This window comes from Metopolophium dirhodum, chromosome 1 (assembly GCF_019925205.1).
Source record: "Metopolophium dirhodum isolate CAU chromosome 1, ASM1992520v1, whole genome shotgun sequence".
Lineage (NCBI taxonomy): Eukaryota > Metazoa > Arthropoda > Insecta > Hemiptera > Aphididae > Metopolophium > Metopolophium dirhodum.
Genome location: NC_083560.1, coordinates 70,558,531 through 70,580,635, shown reverse-complemented (window position 1 = coordinate 70,580,635; position 22,105 = coordinate 70,558,531). Strand labels below are relative to the sequence as shown.

At 28.1% G+C, this 22,105-nt stretch overlaps 2 protein-coding genes across 4 annotated transcripts; one reads left to right on the top strand and one right to left on the bottom strand.

Annotated features, from left to right (window-relative positions):
• Positions 1–82: 82 nt before the first annotated feature.
• LOC132935253 (CTTNBP2 N-terminal-like protein) lies at positions 83–10,409 on the top strand. Of its 3 annotated transcripts, none has more exons than XM_061001739.1 (10): positions 83–741; positions 1,462–1,577; positions 1,648–1,749; positions 1,818–2,039; positions 3,538–3,717; positions 4,138–4,298; positions 5,914–6,029; positions 7,957–8,064; positions 9,620–9,702; positions 9,775–10,409. In XM_061001739.1, the coding sequence occupies exons 2-10, from the start codon at positions 1,488–1,490 to the stop codon at positions 10,192–10,194; spliced, it is 1,482 nt and encodes a 493-aa protein (XP_060857722.1). In that variant the 5' UTR covers positions 83–741; positions 1,462–1,487; the 3' UTR covers positions 10,195–10,409. The 3 variants fall into 3 exon arrangements, with proteins under 3 accessions (XP_060857722.1, XP_060857721.1, XP_060857723.1); XM_061001738.1 differs by having other exon boundaries at positions 84–835; XM_061001740.1 differs by lacking the exon at positions 83–741 and adding an exon at positions 894–1,148.
• Positions 10,410–11,435: 1,026 nt separating this feature from the next.
• On the bottom strand, positions 11,436–18,979 carry LOC132935252 (1,4-alpha-glucan-branching enzyme). The gene is made up of 14 exons (XM_061001737.1): positions 18,560–18,979; positions 18,192–18,358; positions 16,408–16,523; positions 16,192–16,317; positions 15,284–15,428; positions 15,128–15,218; positions 14,762–14,971; positions 14,627–14,698; positions 14,399–14,570; positions 14,121–14,330; positions 13,462–13,633; positions 13,212–13,396; positions 12,894–13,142; positions 11,436–11,736 (listed from the first exon to the last, which is right to left on the bottom strand). Exons 1-14 carry the CDS (start codon positions 18,670–18,672, stop codon positions 11,689–11,691), a joined length of 2,076 nt encoding a protein of 691 aa, XP_060857720.1. The 5' UTR covers positions 18,673–18,979; the 3' UTR covers positions 11,436–11,688.
• Positions 18,980–22,105: the final 3,126 nt, after the last annotated feature.

The window sequence follows — 22,105 nt, the reverse complement described above, 5'->3', positions numbered from 1 at the left end:
GTACCTACGTTTTGCCATTCGATAAGTTTTATAGGTACAATATGACGTATACGTATTTAATAATAATATAATGATACGGTACAATATTTTAGGCCAATATTATACATTAATAAAATATTGTACGCGTATTGTGTGTCGCGAAGGTGAAACGCGGTCCGTGTGATCGGCACACCTGTCGGCGGCAGTGGCCGACCGTTTCACGCATCACCGCAGACACGGCCGATGCGCGCCTCGAACATAGGGCCGTTGTGTCGCCACCCGATTTTGCACGGTTTTTGAGGCGTAGAAAATCCCGTCCCATCCCTGCACGGACGGCACGACCAGCCGGCACCCACTCGTCCCAGCGCTAAGTCCCCCGGCCATACACGACGTTTTTTTTTTTCTGGACGCGCACCGTTGTGCACCGCGGTCCACCGGCCGAATATCGCTTACGCCTAATCAATTCTGTGCCAGCCCACCGTACCGCCCCGCCCCATCAGAGCCACGACCTTAGAGACTGATACCACAAGAGAGATGCTTGGAAACTGCGATTGACGATCGTATAGATCACGGTCGGCGGTGGATCCAGCGACGAGTCATCCGGTCGTTCGAACCGATCCGTTTTCTTTATTTTTTTTTCTGGTTTATTGCGTTTCTGCTCGGTCCCTCCGTTTTCCGCCGTTTCGCCGTCCCGTCGTCGACCATTCAGCAGCGGCATGAACTCCGCCCCGTCGTAGTGGTCATGCGTCGCGTCGCCACCAGGTACGCTATCCCGACGACGTTTCTGCCCATCGTCTCCCGGCACTGTTGGGGCGCCGGGCGTCAAGACTGGTCTGCATAGCTGCCCACACGACTGGTACGAGGGCGCGTTGCATGCTTTACTGTTAATGTTTCGATTGTTTGTCGTTGTTTGCACACCGTAGGCTTGACCAATCCGCAGTCGGTTACGCGTCCGCTGTCTCTCATTTTTGTGCCTGTGGTTTGCACAGTGTTTCTTGAGGTGTGGTCCACCAAACTGTTAGGTCGAAAATAGGTCCTTCTCACTGTACTGATCTTTGTTGCTCAACAACTTCCTACATTACTAATTCTAACCACTATTCCCATTAATATTCTGTTAGTTTCTCCTGTTACAGGTTCACGCTACACCACGTTGTGTGTTCAATTTATAGGTAATGAGTTAACAACATTTGATTACTTACATATAATATACGTGTACACGTTACACGACATGGTGTTGTGTGAATCTGGCTCTAAAGGTGCGATTCATAATACCCCTGTGCTTATCATGTAGAGTAACTTAATTATTGTTTATTATTTTTGAAAATAAAGGTACCTACTTAATAATAAATGATATATTACCATCAATAACTTTCTATTTACATACTATATTATATTTTATTTTTATTTTAGTTTTTTGATACTATTTAAAGTGTATTATATCTAAACCCTGCCTAGTTTTTAACATTTCTGATTTTTTGTTAGGATAATGTTCAATATTTATCCTCATTATGACTACCAAGAATGAAAATTCGATAAACTGTAATAGTTCTCAAAATGAAGCCAAAGGACGTCAGAATAGTGATAGAAATACTGTAAAGGTACTACCAACACTTTACATTTTTAATTTCAAATCATGACTCAAAATATTAACCACTTAATGTTTTTTAGAAAATTCCAAAAATGGATTTAAATAAGTCTGATTTATTAAAGCTTTTAAGCTATTTAGAGGGTGAACTCCAAGCAAGAGATATTGTTATTGCGACTTTAAAGGTAATACATTTGTTGTTTAAAATATTATAAATTCTTCACTTATAAATTCTGTTTATTTATCCATACAGTGTGAAAAAGTAAAATGTATGTTAAGAAACAGAGGCAGTGATCGTGTTGTTAAAGATCCATTGGCAGCTTTACAGCGTGATTGCTTTGCCACCTTTGAAACAAATAATGATAGTCTTTCATATCAACAATTAGGATCGCTTGAAAATCTTGTATTACAGCAAAGAAGAACTCATTTGAGGATAGCTAATGTCTTAAAAGATAATCAAGTTATGCATCGAAAGGTAAAGTAAAATTAAACCTTAACATTTTAATCACTTTTGTGTTATATTTAGAGGACGCTATATAGACATTTGTTGTCTCCGTCTTACAATTACGTAGCATAGCAAATTATACACTCAGCAGATCACATTTAGCTTCGTTAGTTTAAAAATTAGTGATTTGACATCTTATAAAATTTAAAGGTAATATTATTATCTAGGGCATTTAATAGGTTTTTTTGTTATATTTTAATTTTAAAGCGAGTTCACTCAAATTTTTAAGTTAACGGAGCTAAATGTGAGCGTAAAAGTTACTATATTACGTACTTGGAAGACGGAGAAAACAAATGTCTGTGTAGTATCCTCTTAAGACATATTATTAAGATATAAGTATACGGAGTAATATACTTGCTGTAACTTTTTTTTTTTTTTATTTATTTTAATAGAATATTTACAATCTATGCTACAATAGGCATAATAAGCAAATTTGAACACATACATACAATTTTTTTTTTTTTATTTTACAACATGAACACATGAGGAGGGAGGCCATCCAGTGATAGAACCCGACGTTATTTTAATTATTTATCAATTATTGACTTAATATGAATAAATTAAACTTAGATGGTATGAGCCATCAATCATTTAATAAGTCACGACACCAATTTCTCTTTAGCCGACGAGGGGGATTACTAGGAAGTGAGTTGGAAGCAAGTTCAGCGATTAAAGGGTTAGAGTGACATTGTAATTTAGAGTGGAATTTTTTATAATGTTTTGTGGCTAATTGATTTACTGTTTCTATTTGGAAGTCATTTTGGAGTGTGGAGTTTGATACGTACCAAGGTGCGGAAGAGATAAATCGGAGAGTGATACATTGGAAGGCTTGGAGGGTACGTAATTGAGATGGTTTAGCGCATCCCCAGATTTGGATAGCATAAGCCCAGATAGGCCGTAATAAGGATTTGTAGATGATTATTTTTGTGTGGAAGGGTAATTTTGATTTCAGAATTGGCCGAAGTAAGTGGAGTCGACTATTAAGAATTTTTCTTTTTGACTTGATATGAGGACCCCAGGTCAGTCTTTTGTCAATTAGGACGCCGAGGTATTTTACTTCTGAGGATATTGGGATTTGTATTCCTTGAGAATAGAGGGGAAGGGGTATGGACTTTTTTAGTGTAAATGGAACATAAATTGATTTGTCAGGATAAATTTTGATTTTCCAGTTGGATGACCATTTGTCTATTAAGTCTAAATGTGTTTGACTGTAACTTTAAATCATCATAATTTGTATGTATTCATGACAAACAATTAAGTTCAACTTTGAAATTAAGGGCGCTAATAAGTGCTTAACTGACTGATGCAAACGTATAATAATTATGTATATAATTATAATTTAAACTGTTGCCAGCACCCTTTATCATAGATCTAATTTGAATTCCCAGAGCCGGTTTATAGTTTAAGTAGACAATTGTTAGGTATTAATATTTAATAATTATTTTTTCTTTATTTGTATTTAATTTAGATATTAGATCTGGAGCGATTAAAAAAACAACAGCTTCAGTATGAATACAAAAAGTTGCACAATACTTTTGAAGAAGAACGATTAAAACACAAACAAATTGTATTTTTTTTACTAGCTGAGAGAAAAAAAATTGTAATGAAATATATTGAAGAAAGAAAACGTTCTGAAGATCTCGGACAAGTAATGCATCTTTTCTTCACTACAATTATTTATATTATTTTTCTGTTTTTATTGGTTTCAATACCTACTTAAACATTATTTAATAATTCTATTATGTAACAATTTGGTATAATTATAACCTAGAATATGTATAATTTTCCTATTATATTAAGACAGAATGTTGCTTACATGAGTTGTATCTGTCTTGCAGCAAATTTTTATGTTCATAAGATGGATATAGGATATAACACATGCAGGCATAACATTCTCTTAGTTTTTGATTTCATAAAAGATAATTTAAACAAGTAAAACAATTTATTCATTAATAACATTTATTTTGAATATAATGATTTTGGTTATCAGATATCATATTCAGTTTTTAAAACTAAAATAGGTCATAAACCTTTGGTAAAATCTGTAGTATGAAAATTCTTATTTTAGATATTAAGTGAAGAAAAAGGTAAAATTGATTCAATGGCTGAAGGGCTGGAAGAAGAAAGTAAAAAGTCATTACAAATGGAAGCAGAATTAGAAAAACAATTGGCTTTGTTTGATACCGAAAGCAAAAAGATGATGGCAGCTCTAAGCTTGGAAGAAAAAAAGTAAATCGTTTAAATATTCTTAGACACTTGTTAGGGGAGTAGCGCAATTAGAACTGCTATTTATTTAATGATTACCAGTGCCGTGATAATTTTCATTAGCGCAACTATTAAACATTTTCCTCCCTTTAAAATTGTACAACTTTTGCTGCCCTAGGACACTGCCCCAGTGATTGGCACGGTTCTGAGTATTACTCATAAATACGGTCTATCAGTGGCAGTTTTTGTGGTAAGGCACGACCTAACTTTAATTTTCAGATATTAAAAATATATTTGCTTACGTAATATTGGTATCATTTTTAATTTTATTTGTATGGTTTAATTGAAAATATTTAATGTATGCATAATATATTAGGCATAAATTTGGAGTATTTAATTTGTTCAGAACTTTCACATGAATATAGTTACGCGGCACTGTAACTTTATAAGTAAAGAGTGGATTTTTAGGTTTTTAAAAGCTTAAAATATGATGCTAATATGTTCTAAAAAAACCATAAAATATTCTTTAAATAATCCTTAAATTTGTAAATATGCAGATAATATGATTTTTTTTCTTTAAAATTCTTCAATAAAATCAATAAATTACTTAAAATTATTTAAATATAAAAAGTAAAAATAAAGTTATTATTAAAAAATCATTCTCAGCACTTTATCAGTTATCAAATATGATAATCACTGACTATTTTAGTCTTATATCATACTTATATGATGACGATAATTAATCTATGGTATAATCACAGACTGAGAAGAACATAATGACCAACATTACCAATTTATTAGAAACAAAAATCTAATTGATTGATTTTTAATTTGTAGCATTCTTAAATCAAATTATTTTTTTTCCTGGAAAAAAATTGTTGCTAGAAAAAATTATAACTCGAGAAATTAACAAAATATTATATGATTTATTATGATCTTTTTATGAACAATAATAGAATATATTCCTAAATATGAAAAATAGGCTAAATATTCTCTAATGTCCAAAATATGCTTTTTTCCACATTTTTGATCCTTGTAAAGTTGCATTAAGTCAATAAAAATATGATAAAATCTAAAGATCCCCTCTCTATTTATACACTATTGTAGTTATTACCATTTAATGTTGCGCTCGGAGCTGCTGTCGTCTACATTGATGCATGCAAGGTGCATCTACGCACAAACTCATAAACACTTAAAATAGTATGAAGAGCTCATGTGCAAAATGCTAAGGCTAAGGCAGACACAATCTATCACCTCTAAACATTGATCACCAGGTTCATTGTATACAGCCGCGCTCATTGCTAATTGGGGGAGAGGCTACCCTTACAGCTGGGTGTTGTTGTGACTAATACAGGGCCATAGTGTCTGTTAGTGATATAATCATAATTGGGCACTTGCTTATTTAATCACTTTCCAACATTATCCTTAACCCATACCATTTCAAGAGTACTTTAACATATTATATGTGTTACTGTGTTGGAGTAATAGTGGACCTATTTAATATTTAATCAACTCATGTAAAAATTAAGGTAAAATTCGCCACTCCTCTCTATTTTTACTCAACCTAAATGCAGGCCTTATCCAATTTTTGAAACAGATTTGTATATACTTATATAAATATTAATGTTTGATGTTCTAGAACAAATACTTTAGAAGCAGAATTAACAAAATGCCGAAGTGAAATTATTTCATTAGAAAAAGAACTAAGTGAAGCACTTCATAATAATTTGATGGAACTTTCCAGTAGATCTTCAGGTAATCATATTAATTTAATTATATATATGTATTAACCTTCAATTTTTTCAATATAATGTAATAATGATAGTTAATTGGTAGTTTTAAAATATTTTAAATGTAGGTAAGTTTCTATACATCTTTTATTAAAACTGCTACATATTTATTAGATTTTAACTAAATATTTAAAAATTAGGGCTTTTTATAAATAGCCAAAAAAAAATTTTGTTCTTTATATAACTAAGTTTAGATGATTTTGTCAGGAAAACTTTACAAATAAAAAAAAAAAATTAGGGCTTGGTTGTTTATAGAATTACATGTTTTTTTGTATTTACCTGGTCTTATGCTAGCCTACATACAGAATTGATTCTTGTTCTATGGAACAGTACTTATTGTTCATTGCGACTTGCTATCTTAACGATTTTCTGGTAAACTCAATTCTGTTATTGCGACCACTACAGTTTAATGTCGCGCTATATAATTTTAAAAACATTTTGTAATCTGCAAGAAAACATAATATAAATAGGTCTCCTTAACAAGTCTTAATGCATAAAACATATACCAACATAGTCAAAATTATTCATTACCTGGACTATATTGAATTGCTCCATTCAAGTACAGTGGAACCTCGATTATCCGGGGTAATGATGGGGAGGGGGTCACACGGATAAATGAAAATCACGGTTAATCGAGACTTTTTGTAATAATGAAACTTTTTTTTAATTTTAATTAGAAATACATAGGTACAATTTTATAATAATGAAATTTTAAAAATTTGATTCAATTATAATTAGAAATATGTATACATACATAATATACATACAATAATTTTATACAACAAGTTATTAGGACTTAAAATATGAAGTTATCAGTCTTTGTTTTTTTTGGTTTGAAATAATTTTCCTTACTTCACTTCTAATTTTTCTTAAGCCAATAATGTCATGGAAGTCAAAATCGATGTACAATATTGCTTATCTTCATATTATTATCGTCAAAAATGTCATTAATATAATTGTCGACATCATGTATTATGTAATATTAAATTTTAAATTTTTGGAAGAGTGAGCACGGTTAATCGCAAACACGGATAATCGAGTCACGGATAATCGAGGTTCTACTGTATAGCAATAAAAACTACAATAATTTTTACTATATTTAATGTGATTTCATAATACTTAGCTCTAGTCAAATAATGTATTTGTTACCTTTCTTTTTACCATTTACTAATAGCTTACATTACCCTGTAACATATTCAGATATTATTATTGAATTTCAATTTTTTGTTTAATTCTTGTTATAAGAGTACCATAACCAAAATTATGTCTGCTGTTTGTTGGCTAGAGGTTTGAGTTACTATTTTGTGTCCATTAAAGTAATTTATTGAATTAAATAATTGGGAATTATTTATGTCTTATATTTGGGGAACCTTATTGATACCTTATCTATAAATATCACTATAATATATAGCCGAATAATATTTCTATGCAACTTATGTAGCTGATATAACTGAAAATTAACCTATGAGCAACACAACAATGTTTCAAACTTTTAAAATATAAATTTATCAATTGATAAGGGAAGTTGTGATATTATTCATGGCTATTAATTTACTTTTCAAAAGTTTTTAAATAATAATATTTTAAGATGGTCATGTTTAAAGCGTTCGTGTAAATCTTATTTATATATATGAATAGTCATTGTTCTGTAAAAGTGGAAAGGAAAATATAAAACTTTTAATTATATGACATAATTTGGACCTTTCATTTAAAATCTGAGAATGCAACTCAGACCTCTCATGGAAAAACTCTCATTGCAATTCAACTAAAATACAGTTTTCAGGCCTCAGGTAGTCAAACTCCTAAAAAATATTGTTAATGCTAATTTTGCTGTTTGTTTATGTCTAAAAGAAATGAATATTTTACTAATTGCATATTTGGTAATTTTATAGTTTCAGGTGTAAGAATTATGTCTTCTCCTAGTGATCCAATAATGAGTAGTGTTGCAAAAGTGGTTCAACCTACAGCAACTGCATCTAGTGTTCGAGTTTCTGGTCCAAGTAATTTTTTTGATACTTAATTTGATATACCTAATGTAATAAAAATTACATAAAATTCAGTCAAACAGAATAAAAATAGTAAATTATAATTTAACAGCCATAATATGCCATTAAATAGTGAAATATTATATAAAAGTATAATAATAGATAATTGAAGCCTGTTGTGGCACGGTGGTTGGCCGTAGTCAAGCATCGTTTGGTGTTGCTAGCTGCCAGACATCGAATGAGTAACTACCTTGTTTTTAGTGATGAATAAACATAAACATGTATTTCGCAAATAACTGTAACGCCCAACACATCCAATAGCCTATGTTGCTGAGTGTCATTTAAAACACGCTACTCGATATTTTCGAATTCAAAAAAAATGTATGAATCATAAATATTATGTATTATGAGTATGTTACACCGAAATTTGTTGTATTCATCTTACTAGTGCGTAATGTTACAAATTGTACTCTCAGAAGAACACGTTTCGCTCCGTTAGCTTAAAAATTAGAGTGAATTTGATCTCTTATAAAGTTTAAAGGTAAGGTTATTGTGTAGGCCAGCGTTTCTCAACCTTTAGTATGCACACCACTAGTATTCCAACTTAATTGAAAAAATGGAATGGATCAATATCACAATAAATATTATTTGGTTTGTTTGATATTAATAAAAATTGTACATTTTTCATTGTCTTTTTAATTTTATGCATTAAATGATTATATTATGATGATTTTGTAGTTCCTAATAAAATAAATGTTCATACATGTAAAATAACATATTCATTTATGATAAGCAAAAAAAAAATGTTATTTGGTCAAGGGTAGATGCATGACCATAAACTGTGTAGGTGGTACGCGTATGTAAAAAGATTGAAAACCGCTGATCTAGGCAATCTCATAGGTTTTAATTATATTTTAATTTTCAAGCGAGTTATGAATACTTAAAAATTATAAATTGTTTATACGTCTGTAAGTACTCATAATTCTTTAAAATTAAAATATAATTAAATTTTGATGAGATTGCCTAGATCACCTCAGGGTTCTGTGAAACTGAAATGTTTTTTTTTTTACATTTTTAATCATAAAAAAGGGTTTTACGGATAAAAAAGTTTAAGAAACACTGGCCTAGGTAATAATCTTACATTTAAAATGTATAAGAAGTCAATTCATTCTAATTTTTAAACTTTTTAAACGGACCTACACGTGTTCTGCTGATCGTACAATTTGCTATATTACACACCTGTAAGACAGAGACAATAAGTGTCTGTGTAACTTCCTCTTACAACATATTATTAAGATATAAGAATATGGAGTAATTGTCATATATCCAATAATGATCAAATCTAAATAAAGACTACCTATATTTTTAGCACCTTTTTTTAACACTTTAAATTAAATCTTTTATTAGAATGTGACTCAACTATTTTACAATTATTTGAAATAAAAATATCTCAACTTCATGTAATTTTGTTTTAAATTTTTAATAAATATAATTATTAAATTAAATATACCTACTTAGATTATGTGATACATTAAAATATTTGATTTCCCTTTCTTTGTTGTGTTTTTAGTGACTGGAATTGCTCGATCAGTAAATCCTGGTCAAAGTTTGCGTTGTTTGAAACCAATTAGTGGTAAAACTAATGATTCACAGGTACCTTGATACACTTTTTATTTGATGAATGCAACATTTTATACATTTTAAAAAACAAAAACTATATTTTAGGTAGATAAACCTCAAGACGATGAAGATTGTTCTACACCTTTAGACACCATTAAAAAACACCCTATTTCATTTGGTCGTAGTATGCAATCGGACTCTGGTTCAACTAGTACTGTCAAAAAATCATTGTTTGGTATTCAACGTAACATGTCTGTTCCCAATGCAACCGAAAGCAATATTCCTGGATTAATTAAGAAACAAATAACAACTGTGGGACGTGGGACACCACCTCCTGTACCGCCTAATAAGCCTATTATACCACCAAAAAAGGATTTAATATCATTCATAAAAAAGACATCAATTGCTGACAATGCTGCTTCTACTGCTGACAAAGATCAAAAAGACTCTCAACTTAGGCATAATAGTTTTTTGCCTAATGAGATTGCTCCTGTAGATAAGCCAGATGAAATGGTAAAAAATTAAACTTCAGGAATTTTTAACAATATCAGCCCAGCGAAATAAACCTCATATAAAAATCATATTTTTATATATGTGTTCGCTTGACAAGACTTTAATTGTATTCTCAAAATAGATAAGTAGTAAATTTTAGTAAATAATAGTAAGTTTATACTTGATCATATTTTACTGTTACATACTTCATATTGAATGTAACAAATAATCATTTGAGATTGATTTTATTTCATAATTTGTTTATTACGATAGTTTTATTTTAATTGTACTTAATTAATTTAATATTACAAAATAATATCTTGGCATACTAAATATCAAAAAGTTCCTAGACCGTGCATCTAATATAACTTGGTATTCAAGGCAAGCTTTAAAACTAAATGATATTCTAAAAATGATGGTTGATAATATAATAATGTAAGATTAATGACTTGCATTTTATAGTTGTTATCAAAGTATATAGTACACCGCTCATATTCTGTTAACTTGATTTTATGTTAGTCTTACATTTTAAGACAAGTTTTTTTTTAAATTTAATGCTATACACTTTATGTTTAACATCATAATAAATCTTAAAATCATTAAATAACATAACTGTTATTGTATTAAGGGTTTTAACTCAAATACCTTGGACAAGTTACCATAAAAATGAATTATAAAATTAAATCTCCAAATTATTATCTTCCAAATAATATTACTACATGGTTGTATTATAATACATACTGTTTAAATAGTTCATCAAAATAATTGCATTGAATAATGATAATTATTTAATTCTATTGTCTTGTTTAGAACTCATTTTTTTTTCGCTGTATGGATTGTCAATGCAAAATTAAACTATACTCTGTCCAGCGAGAGAACTCGGTGGCCTACCGAATATCGGTTCTTTGGCACATGGCCAAGCGACACGTAGCTATAGTAGAATCAGTTTTGGCGGCAAGGTGTCATGTAGGGAATGTGCAGAATTGACGTGTTCTCTCGCTGAACAGAGTTAACTTATAAACGGTTAATATAACCACTTATCACTTTAAAGTTTGTTATTATTTTTATAACTTGTAAAAACTTTTCTTTAAACAGAAATAGTTGTAGTTTTATTATAATCATAAAAGATTATCCAATAATAATATATATTTATGTTATAAGAAAAATATATAACTCTGACATACAATTATTCATATAATCATAGGTCATTTTATAACCATTTTTAAGTAAAATACAACTATTCACTGTTGACAAAATATTGGAAAACTATCAAGTAGATATTTTTTTTGTATTATTAGTTATTACATAAATAGTACAAATAATAATATACGGATTTTAAATATAATTTCAAACAAATATAGATTTGGTACAATTTCTCCTTTAAAACAAAATCAGACTTTTTCTTAATTTAATTCTTCAAAATAAAAATGTAAAATATATGGACTAATATTCATTTTGATAAAAATATATCATAACTTAAATCATAACTTGCTATAAAATAAAGCAGACAAGCATAGCGCCAACGGTTTAGTTTGATGTAGAAAAAACTAGTGCAGTTCTTGTTGGTAAATATAGCTGTAAAATAAAAAAAAGGTTTAATAAAAACACCATTTTATTTGTTTTATACATAGCAATAATTAATATAATAGTGTTATTAATTAAATGTCTTTTTAAAAAAATGGAGAGAAACATGGACATAGGTAGCTACTAGCTAACTAGCTAAATATTAAATTAATAATATTTATTTTGTAATAGTTTTTTGAATTTTAAATAGAACGTTCAACATATCCAATTCGTTAAAATGTCGTTTAAATAACATTTAATTAACAACTGATATATTTTTTTTTAAAGTAGGTGTAACTCAAATATAATAGGTAATTATATAGTTATTGAAATAATAATCAACTTGATTTTATCAAAAATGTCTAGAAAAATATTATTAATAAACCAAAATGCCGTTTTTAAATAGTACAAAAATAACATTTGATTCTCTTGTGATAAATCTACAGTTATTACTTAAAAATAATTTGTTTTGATTTAATATAATATAATCGGCCTAAAAATTAACAATGATGTACTAAGATTTAAAAAAAACTAAATATAGTAAGAATATATTACATATTTATTGAACGTTTACAATATGAAAACAAAAATTAAATATTCCTTAAAAACCTGTGCCAATTAGACGTTAAAAAAGAATAATAATATATATTTAAGGGTCTTATGATCCTTTATAGCCTTATAACATATAAATACATATTGTTATAAATGAATCTATATTATTTTTTTTTTTTTTTAGAAAGTTAAATGTTAAATATAATAGTTGATATTATGATAGTTAACATTTGCCAACATATAAAATAAAAACCTATACATATTTGATATTCCATAATATTTAGAAAATAGTGTGAGCTTATGATATTATATCTATTTTTTTTTTATTGTATTATAATTTAAATATTATATTGTTTATTTTACAATGTGTAATAGTTTTTAATTCATTATTAAAAACAACTTGTTTACACTTGGAAACATTGATTTATTCTTTTATTATTTTAAATAGGTACTTCAATAATTTACCTTCCAAACTATAAACAAAATATTTGTGATAAAGATTTTTTTTTACTTATGGCTTTGAAGGAAAATTAGGATTAAAAATAAAATTCTTGAGTTGGTATATTATTGTTTAGTTAGTATAAGTAAATTAAACCTTTTAAAATATTTTTACTTACGAAAATATGATTTTGTCTACCGCTCCAATCGCCATTGATAGTTGGATATGTAATATTGTTATCAATGCGACTGTGTCCTCCATATTCTGAATTATCACTATTTAAAACTATTTTTAACGAGCCTGACAAATTCAAACCGATTTTGTATTCTGTAAAACTCTTGGTTGGATGGAAATTGAATACAAACAATAAGCCACCTCTTTCAAATGCAATTATTTTATCATCTTCATGCTTTAAACTCACGTACCCCTACAATATTAAACATTTAATTTTGAAATAGTATTTTACCCAACTACAACAATAATATTAAATACTTACAGGATTGTCATTTAACCATCCATATTTATTTTCTAAATGATTCATACTTATATCAAAATTGTTTAAAAACTTATATTTTAATGATTCATCATCAACTAAATTCCATTGTCGTCTGGCATAGTGATATGAACTATTATTGCCGTCACGAGGAAAGTCTAACCATTCAGGATGGCCAAATTCATTACCTATTGTATCAGAAAAAAATTGTTACGAATATTTTAACTACAACTACACTTAAAACAAGACTTACCAATAAAATTTAAATATGCTTCACCACCAAGACTATTGGTGATCAGCCGAATCATTTTGTGTAATGCTATTCCACGATCAATAATTAAAGACGGCTCACTTGAGACAGCCATGTGTGTATACATTTCTTTATCCATTAACCAAAATGCAACGGTTTTATCTCCAACAAGAGCCTGTGCAAAAGTGTATGGATATAATTATTTTTGATTCTTTAGTAGTTCTTTTATTCTTTGAATCAAAATAAATTTATAAAAAAATTATCAATAATAAAGCATACTCTAATCAAATAATGAAACCCAGACAGTAGATAAATATTATGATAAAATAAATAAATAAATTAATACTTTCCAAATTATTCCTTAACATAATATTATGTTATAATATACATTTTTTGAAGACATTTAATAAAGTGTTGAACATTATTTACCACCAATTAAATGTTTAAAATTTTAAATGCGACATTATAATATTTGCAAATATTATTATAAAAAATAACTAAAATATTATTTATCTACATATAAATCAAATTTTAGGTTATTTAAATCTACTACACTTCAGAGTTTCACATTGAATTCTTAAAAGTTAAATAAGTATTATCTAAGATCATCAATAATTTTATTAAAATTACTTGAAAAAACATAGCTTTAATCTAATATTAACCTGGTCATGGGATTCGGCGTAGGAAACTGTTTTCTCCATCCACCTTCGATTTGTAAGTGTATGAACAATATCTCCCATATTCCAATCATCGTCTTTAACCTCCTTCAGCAGTTTTATCCACATATCAGGTATAGCCATTCCTAGACGATAATCAAATCCAAGTCCTCCTTCACTTACAGGTCGACATGATGAAGGCATTCCAGACACATCCTTTATTTGTAATATACAATTGTACATTAAAAATAAAAATCTTAAAAATGATTAAATATTTTACGTACTTCAGCTATAGTTATGCAATTGGGGTAGAATGTATGGAGCATGTAGTTTGCCAACATCAAATAAATCAATGCATCAGAATCAACATTAAGACCAAAATATTCATCATAATGTCCACTGAACCCTTGACCAGCACCTCGAGAATGGTATAGCATAGATGTGACACCATCAAATCTAAAATAAAATACAATGTAACATTGTTATATCATGTATTGAATATCATTATTTACCTGAAGCCATCAAAATGATATTCTTCAATATACCATCGCAAATTTGATAGTAAAAATCGTAACACTTCATACCTATATTCAAATAATAATCATAAATTTAACTTTGAACTCGTGAAACTAAAGAAGTTTATTTACTCAGAATAATTGAAAAGTCTGCTGTCCCAAAGGGGATGACTTCCATTAGGTCCGCTATGAAAGTAACCAGCATCTGTACTATCAAACTGATTCAAACCATCTAATACATTTTTTGATGCATGGGAGTGTACAACATCTAACATAACATATAGTCCTTTACTATGTGCAACATCAACTAATTCTTTAAGATCTTCTGGTGTTCCAAAGCGACTGAAATTAAAACAAATTAATAAATGGGACTATAATATTTGTTAAGTAGATAATAACATTATTTTTCAATGCAATTAGTATGTGCACAGTTTGTACCGTATGATACATGTAGGTATTATATATTATAGTTAATAATATATCACTAGTATAAATTACCTTGAAGCTGCATAAAAACTTGTTACTTGATATCCAAAAGAAGCATAGTATGCATGTTCCATAATGGCCATTATTTGAATTGTATTATATCCTTTAATAACACAAAAAATATTTTCAAATTTAGTTATGTTTAATATATACATGGATTGTTCTTACCTAGTTCCAGAATACGATCTAACATATTATTTTTAAATTCTTGGTAAGTTCCAACTTTGTATTCTGATGTGGCAATTCCAACATGACATTCATATATTCGTAAACTAGATGGTTTTTGTACTTTAGGATATTTAAATTGATATACCTTAAAACATGTATTTAACAAATTAGTAAATAATAACTACAAACAAATAATCTTCTTTATTTATATTTATATATTAAATGTCGATGACTTAATAGTCATCAATTCATTATAATAATAATATTGGAATGTTCCGTTTATAATTTTTTTTATACGTATAAATTGTTTCTAACTTGTTTGAATTACTGACCAATGAAAACAAATTTTAGTACGTTAATTTTAGAGAAAAAAAATGTTTATTTTCAAAATAAATTTGATAGGTTATTTATTGATAATTACTGATTAGTAACCTATTTCATTAGGTTCATATCACATATTTAATTTCTATCAATCAGTCATATATAACATTCATATTCACTTACACTCGTGAAAATATTGACAATATAAATTCAATTTGGGTATATTGTGTTTAATAGTGGTAAATATAAAACATATTCAATAATTACTGTTACATAATATTACCAACATAGATAATAAACTATAATATTATAACTTTAAAATATTAAATTGCAATCTTTATTTTACAATAATTTATAATTATGAATTAAAATATTTTGATTATTTAAATTTTAAACAGTCCCGTTCATCTGTAAATATATGTATTTTTTTTACTTTTCTTTTTATGCAATTTATAAACTGATATTTTTTATTTTGATGTAAATTTAAAGGTTGACAATTGTAAGCTTTTTATATTTAATTTGTTTTTATTTTATATAAAAATTAATACATTTCTTGAATATACAATAATAGCTTTAGAGGCACTCACGTGATCTGATGGATTCCAAACTTTTTGTTTGAATGTCACTCCTTCTTCACGAGGTGGTTGAACTACATAATTTGCCCAAGGTGATATACGATCCATTCTTTCACCATGATGAGATTCAACTACAATCTACAATTTATTTTGTTAGGATCATCATACCAAATTTCTTATAGTTAAAATAGTACCTAAATAAAATATTATACATTAATATTAAACTACCTTTATTTCTGATAAGTGTTTAATAACTGGTGTTCCATCACTGTTTGGTGGTATAGTTAATTCCCATTTTCCATATTCCAGTTTTTTGTAGGGATAATTTTCTCTGTTCCAGTTATCTATAATTGTATAACTATTAACTATTAACTGTTCTTTTATTAAAATTCATAATTCTTTTATAATATGCAAATTTTTAACTCTAAAAAAACATGATTTACCTACTAAATTATTTATTATATTAGGTATACTACCTACAACCTACCTACAACGTACCTAACCTAATACTAATGGCTTACTATATTTTTTAACTAAAGAATACTCTAAGATTCCAAGCAGAGCAATGACTGTATTGGTATTACAATGTACTGTGTATTTTTATCTGACATCGCATTTAGGAGTAGTAAAAAAATCCTTAACTTTGAGGGTAGTTCATGGTTGCAAAATGAATATAGTTAATACTGTAGGGGCCAAAAGTAAAAAATGTCCAATACATCCTTTAGTGTATATTGAGAATATTAATAATGAAATGTGTAGATAAAATACTATATTAATATCAAAGAAACTAAAAAACGTACCAATGTTATTTGTTAATGGCCTTGATTTTCATACGATCTGATTATTAATAATAAAGTCCAATTTATATCAATATATTATATTAATATATCTCACTTAATTTATCGAATAATCATTTTAAAATTTCAATTAAAACTTCTTATTTATTTGTATAGTACAAATTAGATTAAATTGATAATATTACAGTTTAAGGGTAAGGAAAATAACTCATAATGTATGTTTACTAGAAAAATACAGTGGCGTAATTAGGAATTTGTCCCGGGGGGGAATATACATTTTTTTACACACAAAATATTAAATTTTCAAGTACATTGGTGAGTATATAATATAATATATAATATTATGAAGGCTCTGGAGGGGGATTTATCCCCCTCTTAATTATGCCCCTGGGAAAATATATGTCTATGAGTGTATTATGGAGTATATGGTATATCTACACACTTGAATCAAAACAATATTTATAAACAAATCCATGTATGCAAAAAAAAATTTAGGTATTTTAAAAGTAGCTATTTGGTAATCTTGAGTAAATTTTTTTTTTGTATTTTTATGGTATACATTAGTAAATTGAAATTCTTTACATATCAGTACATAACAATAACTGAATATTAGAATATTTAATTAATTATCATAAATAATTAATAATTATAAATATAGAAATCTGTAAAAATTACAATCCTCATAATATAAGTACCTACAGACTATTTTATTACATAATTTACTTAGGTACTTATTACTCAGAATACTAAATAGTTTTAATTTTATGTAAACATTAAACATTAAATATTCTTTCACAATATAAGATAAAATATTTGTATATTATTCTTGATTAAATATTATTTTAAATTATATTAAAACAAATTAAGATTTTTTAATAGCCTCAAAATATATAGGTAGGTAAGGTACCTAATACAAATTATTTTCATACAAAAGTATTAAATATTTATAATTTTTATTATTAGCAAAAATAAAATGAATAATAAGAATGTAAGTAATTGTTGAGCAAAGGTAAAACAATCATAAATAATTTATAACAAATAATTATAATACAACAATGCTCGGGTGTCAATTTTAGAACCCCAGAAATTACTTTACATTGGGCCCTATACCCTAGTTAGGCCACCTGGTCACTGGCCATAGCTATAGCCTATAGCCTGTATAAGTAATGTTATATTTATTAACGTTAAATAGGTATTCAAATAATGGATACTTACTGAAATCACCAGTGAGATAGAGCTGTTTAGCTCCAGGAGCCCATTCCAAGCAATACACAGACCCATCATTATTAAAATGAAGACCAAACGTTTTGTAGCCCGTTGTAAACGATTCTAAATTTGACTCATCTTTTACTCTTTCCAAATAATCCAAAAAGCACGCATACCTATAAAAAAAATGATCATAACTTATATCTGATAAAATAGGTATATTTCCAATGTAAATAAATGTTATAGGTAACACTAAAATTGTATTTTTCTCAAAAAAATATTTACTATTTAAAAATATAAATAATGGTACTATATTAAATTATTTTAACCATAATTTTTAGTAGTGAGTAATAAATCATTGTGGTATTATCATTTACCTGCGCTTGAATTCCCTTTCGTATGGTTTTAAATAGGAATCGCGATCCAGCTGTTTTTGGAGTTCGGGTACTTCGACGTCCATGGGATCCATTTTAGAGTGTTTGCCACCCATAGTTGTCGGGACGAGGAATTAATTGGCAGCAAACCAGCGACGAGAAGAAATTTAAGAAAAAAAGTTTTGGAAACTTTCCCGAGTTTTGTTTGGTTCGACGTTGGCCCTTGTAAACAGACGCGAGTCTTACGAATGGTTACTTTTGGCAGCGGTTCAACGGCGACTACTTGCTAGTAGTTAGTACGTGGGAAATAGCATTCAGATAAGCGCCCGACGTGGTTTATAATAAACTGAACGTTGAAAACAAGTTGTATAATACTTAAAACTAAAATAAATATGTACAATTATCATCGGGCAGATAAGCCTCAATCGCGGTCGTTATAATGTATCAACCAATAATTATTAATTACTACGTATATAATATTATACACATATTATAATATCGATTATAATATAAAAATTGTTAGTACATAAAATTTAGTACGGTAATAATATTATTCAGCCGGCCGATCGTACATATAATAATATTATAACCTATGGTAAAGGTATTATATATATTTTAAATGAGTTGTATTATTATAACCTTTAGCCGCGACGACCTGCTGCTGCCCGAGAACCACTTGTTGTTTTACGTACCTAGTCGTCATCATCGGAGTAGAATCGTAGATAACACTTAAAGCTGACTGTAAACAATTATTACAATATGTACCTACCTATGTACAATACCATACTATAATATGTGTTATATTCTTTCTCTCATAAATCTAAACCGTACGTGATTCTTTACACTCGGTTGGAAAAAAAATATTTTTATATATTATATTGTTATAGGTATAATACCTACATCAGGATCGACTTTCTCGTTATGGTGTCGTTTTTCAACCAACATTCGTCATACGCCGTATAATATTTAACTACCTATTCCTATTACTTTTTACTTAGTACGTACACTTACCTATACGTTTATGCAATATATTTTGTAGCCATAGTGCCATATAACTACCTAATATTTAATTTGTAATACTATAATATAAGTGTATTATTAACAGTATCAGTATTTTGGATAGGTGTGCCTAAGTGGCAACTAAACTTTGCGTAACACGTTTGGTAGGGGCTTGTGTTTTCAATTTGCTAAAATATTTATTTATAGGTATTTAGACTTTGACGGAACAAATACATTGTACGCTAAAAGAGAAACACTACTTTAAAACCAATTTCCAGATCAGAAATACATTCCTATATATTATACTACCTAGTACCTACACGTATGGGCTATACGTACAGGAGTACAGGCTGATCGTATCAGTAGTAAGGTACGTATAGGTTAAATATATTGATACATGTATATTTTTTTTACACGATCATCTTATAAGCACAAAATATACAGTTTACAATTTTATATAATTTTTAATTTATAAAGACCATAAAATAGTTATATCATAAAGATCACTTTTTAATAAAGAACACATTTGATGTGACATTTTTTGAACATGCTGGACTTGTTAAGTATAATAAATTAGGTTATGATAATAATTGTAATAACTTACGCTTCGGATATTCATCCCTATTTCTCATATTTCTCATAACGATTAGACGAACATTCTATACTCATTTCTATATTTTTGTGTTCCAATTACCGATAATATTTTAGGAAAAAAAATATTAAATATCTATAATATTATATTACATAGGCAGATATGGTGGGGGCGGGGGGATTATCCCCCTGCACGCATTGATGTTAAATATTTTAGTCACCTATGGGCTATGGCCCTATGCCATTTTTTAATTGCACCTAATACCTATGGTATCATAGCATTCATATATAAATACTTAACTTTAATATTAAAATAAGATAAATACAATATAATTATATGTATTTTACAAAAAAAAGCATTATAAATCTATTGAAAAAAATAAAAGAAACATTATCTACCTTAATTATACTTACTTGAATGTCAATAATCAATATATTAATAAATATTATTATACATAACTTTAATAAGACTTATAAGTAACTATGTTATAATACATTTATAAATAATTGCTGTTTTGGCGTTTCATTTGCAATTTATGTATCGTTCTGTATGAATGTATACGTATTTTATAACATTGATGTAATTAATTATTAAGTTATGAATTATCTTTATAAACAAGTTTAATAATAAAAAATATGTTTGATCGAAAATTAATTTTAATTTGCTGATTAAGCTGGTATTTTATTTTATTTACGTTTATAATTTATATATAGATATGGATAAATGAAACATACAATCACATATTATAATTTAATGCATGACCACGAAACGTTACGAAACAACACCATTTAATAAATATATTATATGTTATAGGTATGTAGTTAACGTTCTATTTCGAAAAAAATAAATATAGGTAGGAAACTAATTTATTTAGATAACATTTTCGAAGCCATCGGTGCAAAGTACAACACACAATCACGCGTAAAGCTTATAATAAACTTTTATTATAAACCAACATATAAACATTATATAAACCAATTAAGGTTTTAACCGTTCAATATAACAACTATTATAATTTATATTCAAAGATTGTACAGGCTACTGGCATGGGTGCTCATAGGGTAATTTTCAAGGGGGGGGGGGGGGCAAAATTAAACGAGATTTCAAAACCTATTATTCTGTAAGAACGTAAAATTATTGGTTCACGGATTAAGTGATATGCATTAAGGAAAAGTCTATGGTATCAAGTATAGTATTAATTAATAATTGTGAAAAAAGTATAATAATATGGATTCAAAGCATTTATAATTGTTTTTGCATACTTTCCTTTTACTATTACAATAAGAAAAATATTTATGAAAACTGTATGGTGGATAGGAAATGCTATTGTATAAACACTCAGTGAAAATTGCATTTATCTTCGGTCATATTTTTAAATACAAAACCGATTTTGTGTACCTAACAGCTCCCGTTTTTCCTTAATTGTAGATTCCGAGTGGAACGATGAATGTATTTAAATTAAATGATGTGAGTTTTTTTTTTGATTTTTATTTTTGGGTCTTTGTACACGATAGTCGATAAGTAGTCAAAATAATGCTTCGATTTTCAACTTCAGTACCTTGTTTGATGGGAAAGTAATTATAGTTAGTGCTTACGGCTAAAACCACCGAGAAAAAAAAATTAAAGAAAACCGGGAATTTGTACACAAAATTTGTTTTTGACAAAATCGATCTTGCTTTTTGGTGAAACTCTAAAACAAATGACCGTAAATACATGAAATGTTCACTGGTTGTTTATATTAGTTTACACGATACAATTTTCAAAAAATTTTGAATTGTTTTGAACTGTTTACGGACATTTTCAGTTTCCAATTTTTTTATTTATTTTTTCTATGAATGTTTATAAAATATTATTTGTTGGGTAAAAAAGCTTGAAAATGTAATAAAAGGCTCTAAATATATTGTTACAATGACATTTAAAAATTATTAAAAATCCATAGTCACAATTTTTTTTTAGAA

Coding starts and splice junctions, on each gene's coding strand:
- LOC132935253 (XM_061001739.1), top strand. CDS start 1,488: ATGACTACCAAGAATGAAAATTCGATAAACTGTAATAGTTCTCAAAAT. Junction 1,750..1,817: donor TTGTTATTGCGACTTTAAAG/GTAATACATTTG, acceptor TTATCCATACAG/TGTGAAAAAGTAAAATGTAT. Junction 6,030..7,956: donor ACTTTCCAGTAGATCTTCAG/GTAATCATATTA, acceptor GTAATTTTATAG/TTTCAGGTGTAAGAATTATG.
- LOC132935252 (XM_061001737.1), bottom strand. CDS start 18,672: ATGGGTGGCAAACACTCTAAAATGGATCCCATGGACGTCGAAGTACCC. Junction 14,699..14,761: donor AGACTTTTCAATTATTCTGA/GTAAATAAACTT, acceptor ATTTGAATATAG/GTATGAAGTGTTACGATTTT. Junction 13,397..13,461: donor AGCATATTTAAATTTTATTG/GTAAGTCTTGTT, acceptor CTGATACAATAG/GTAATGAATTTGGCCATCCT.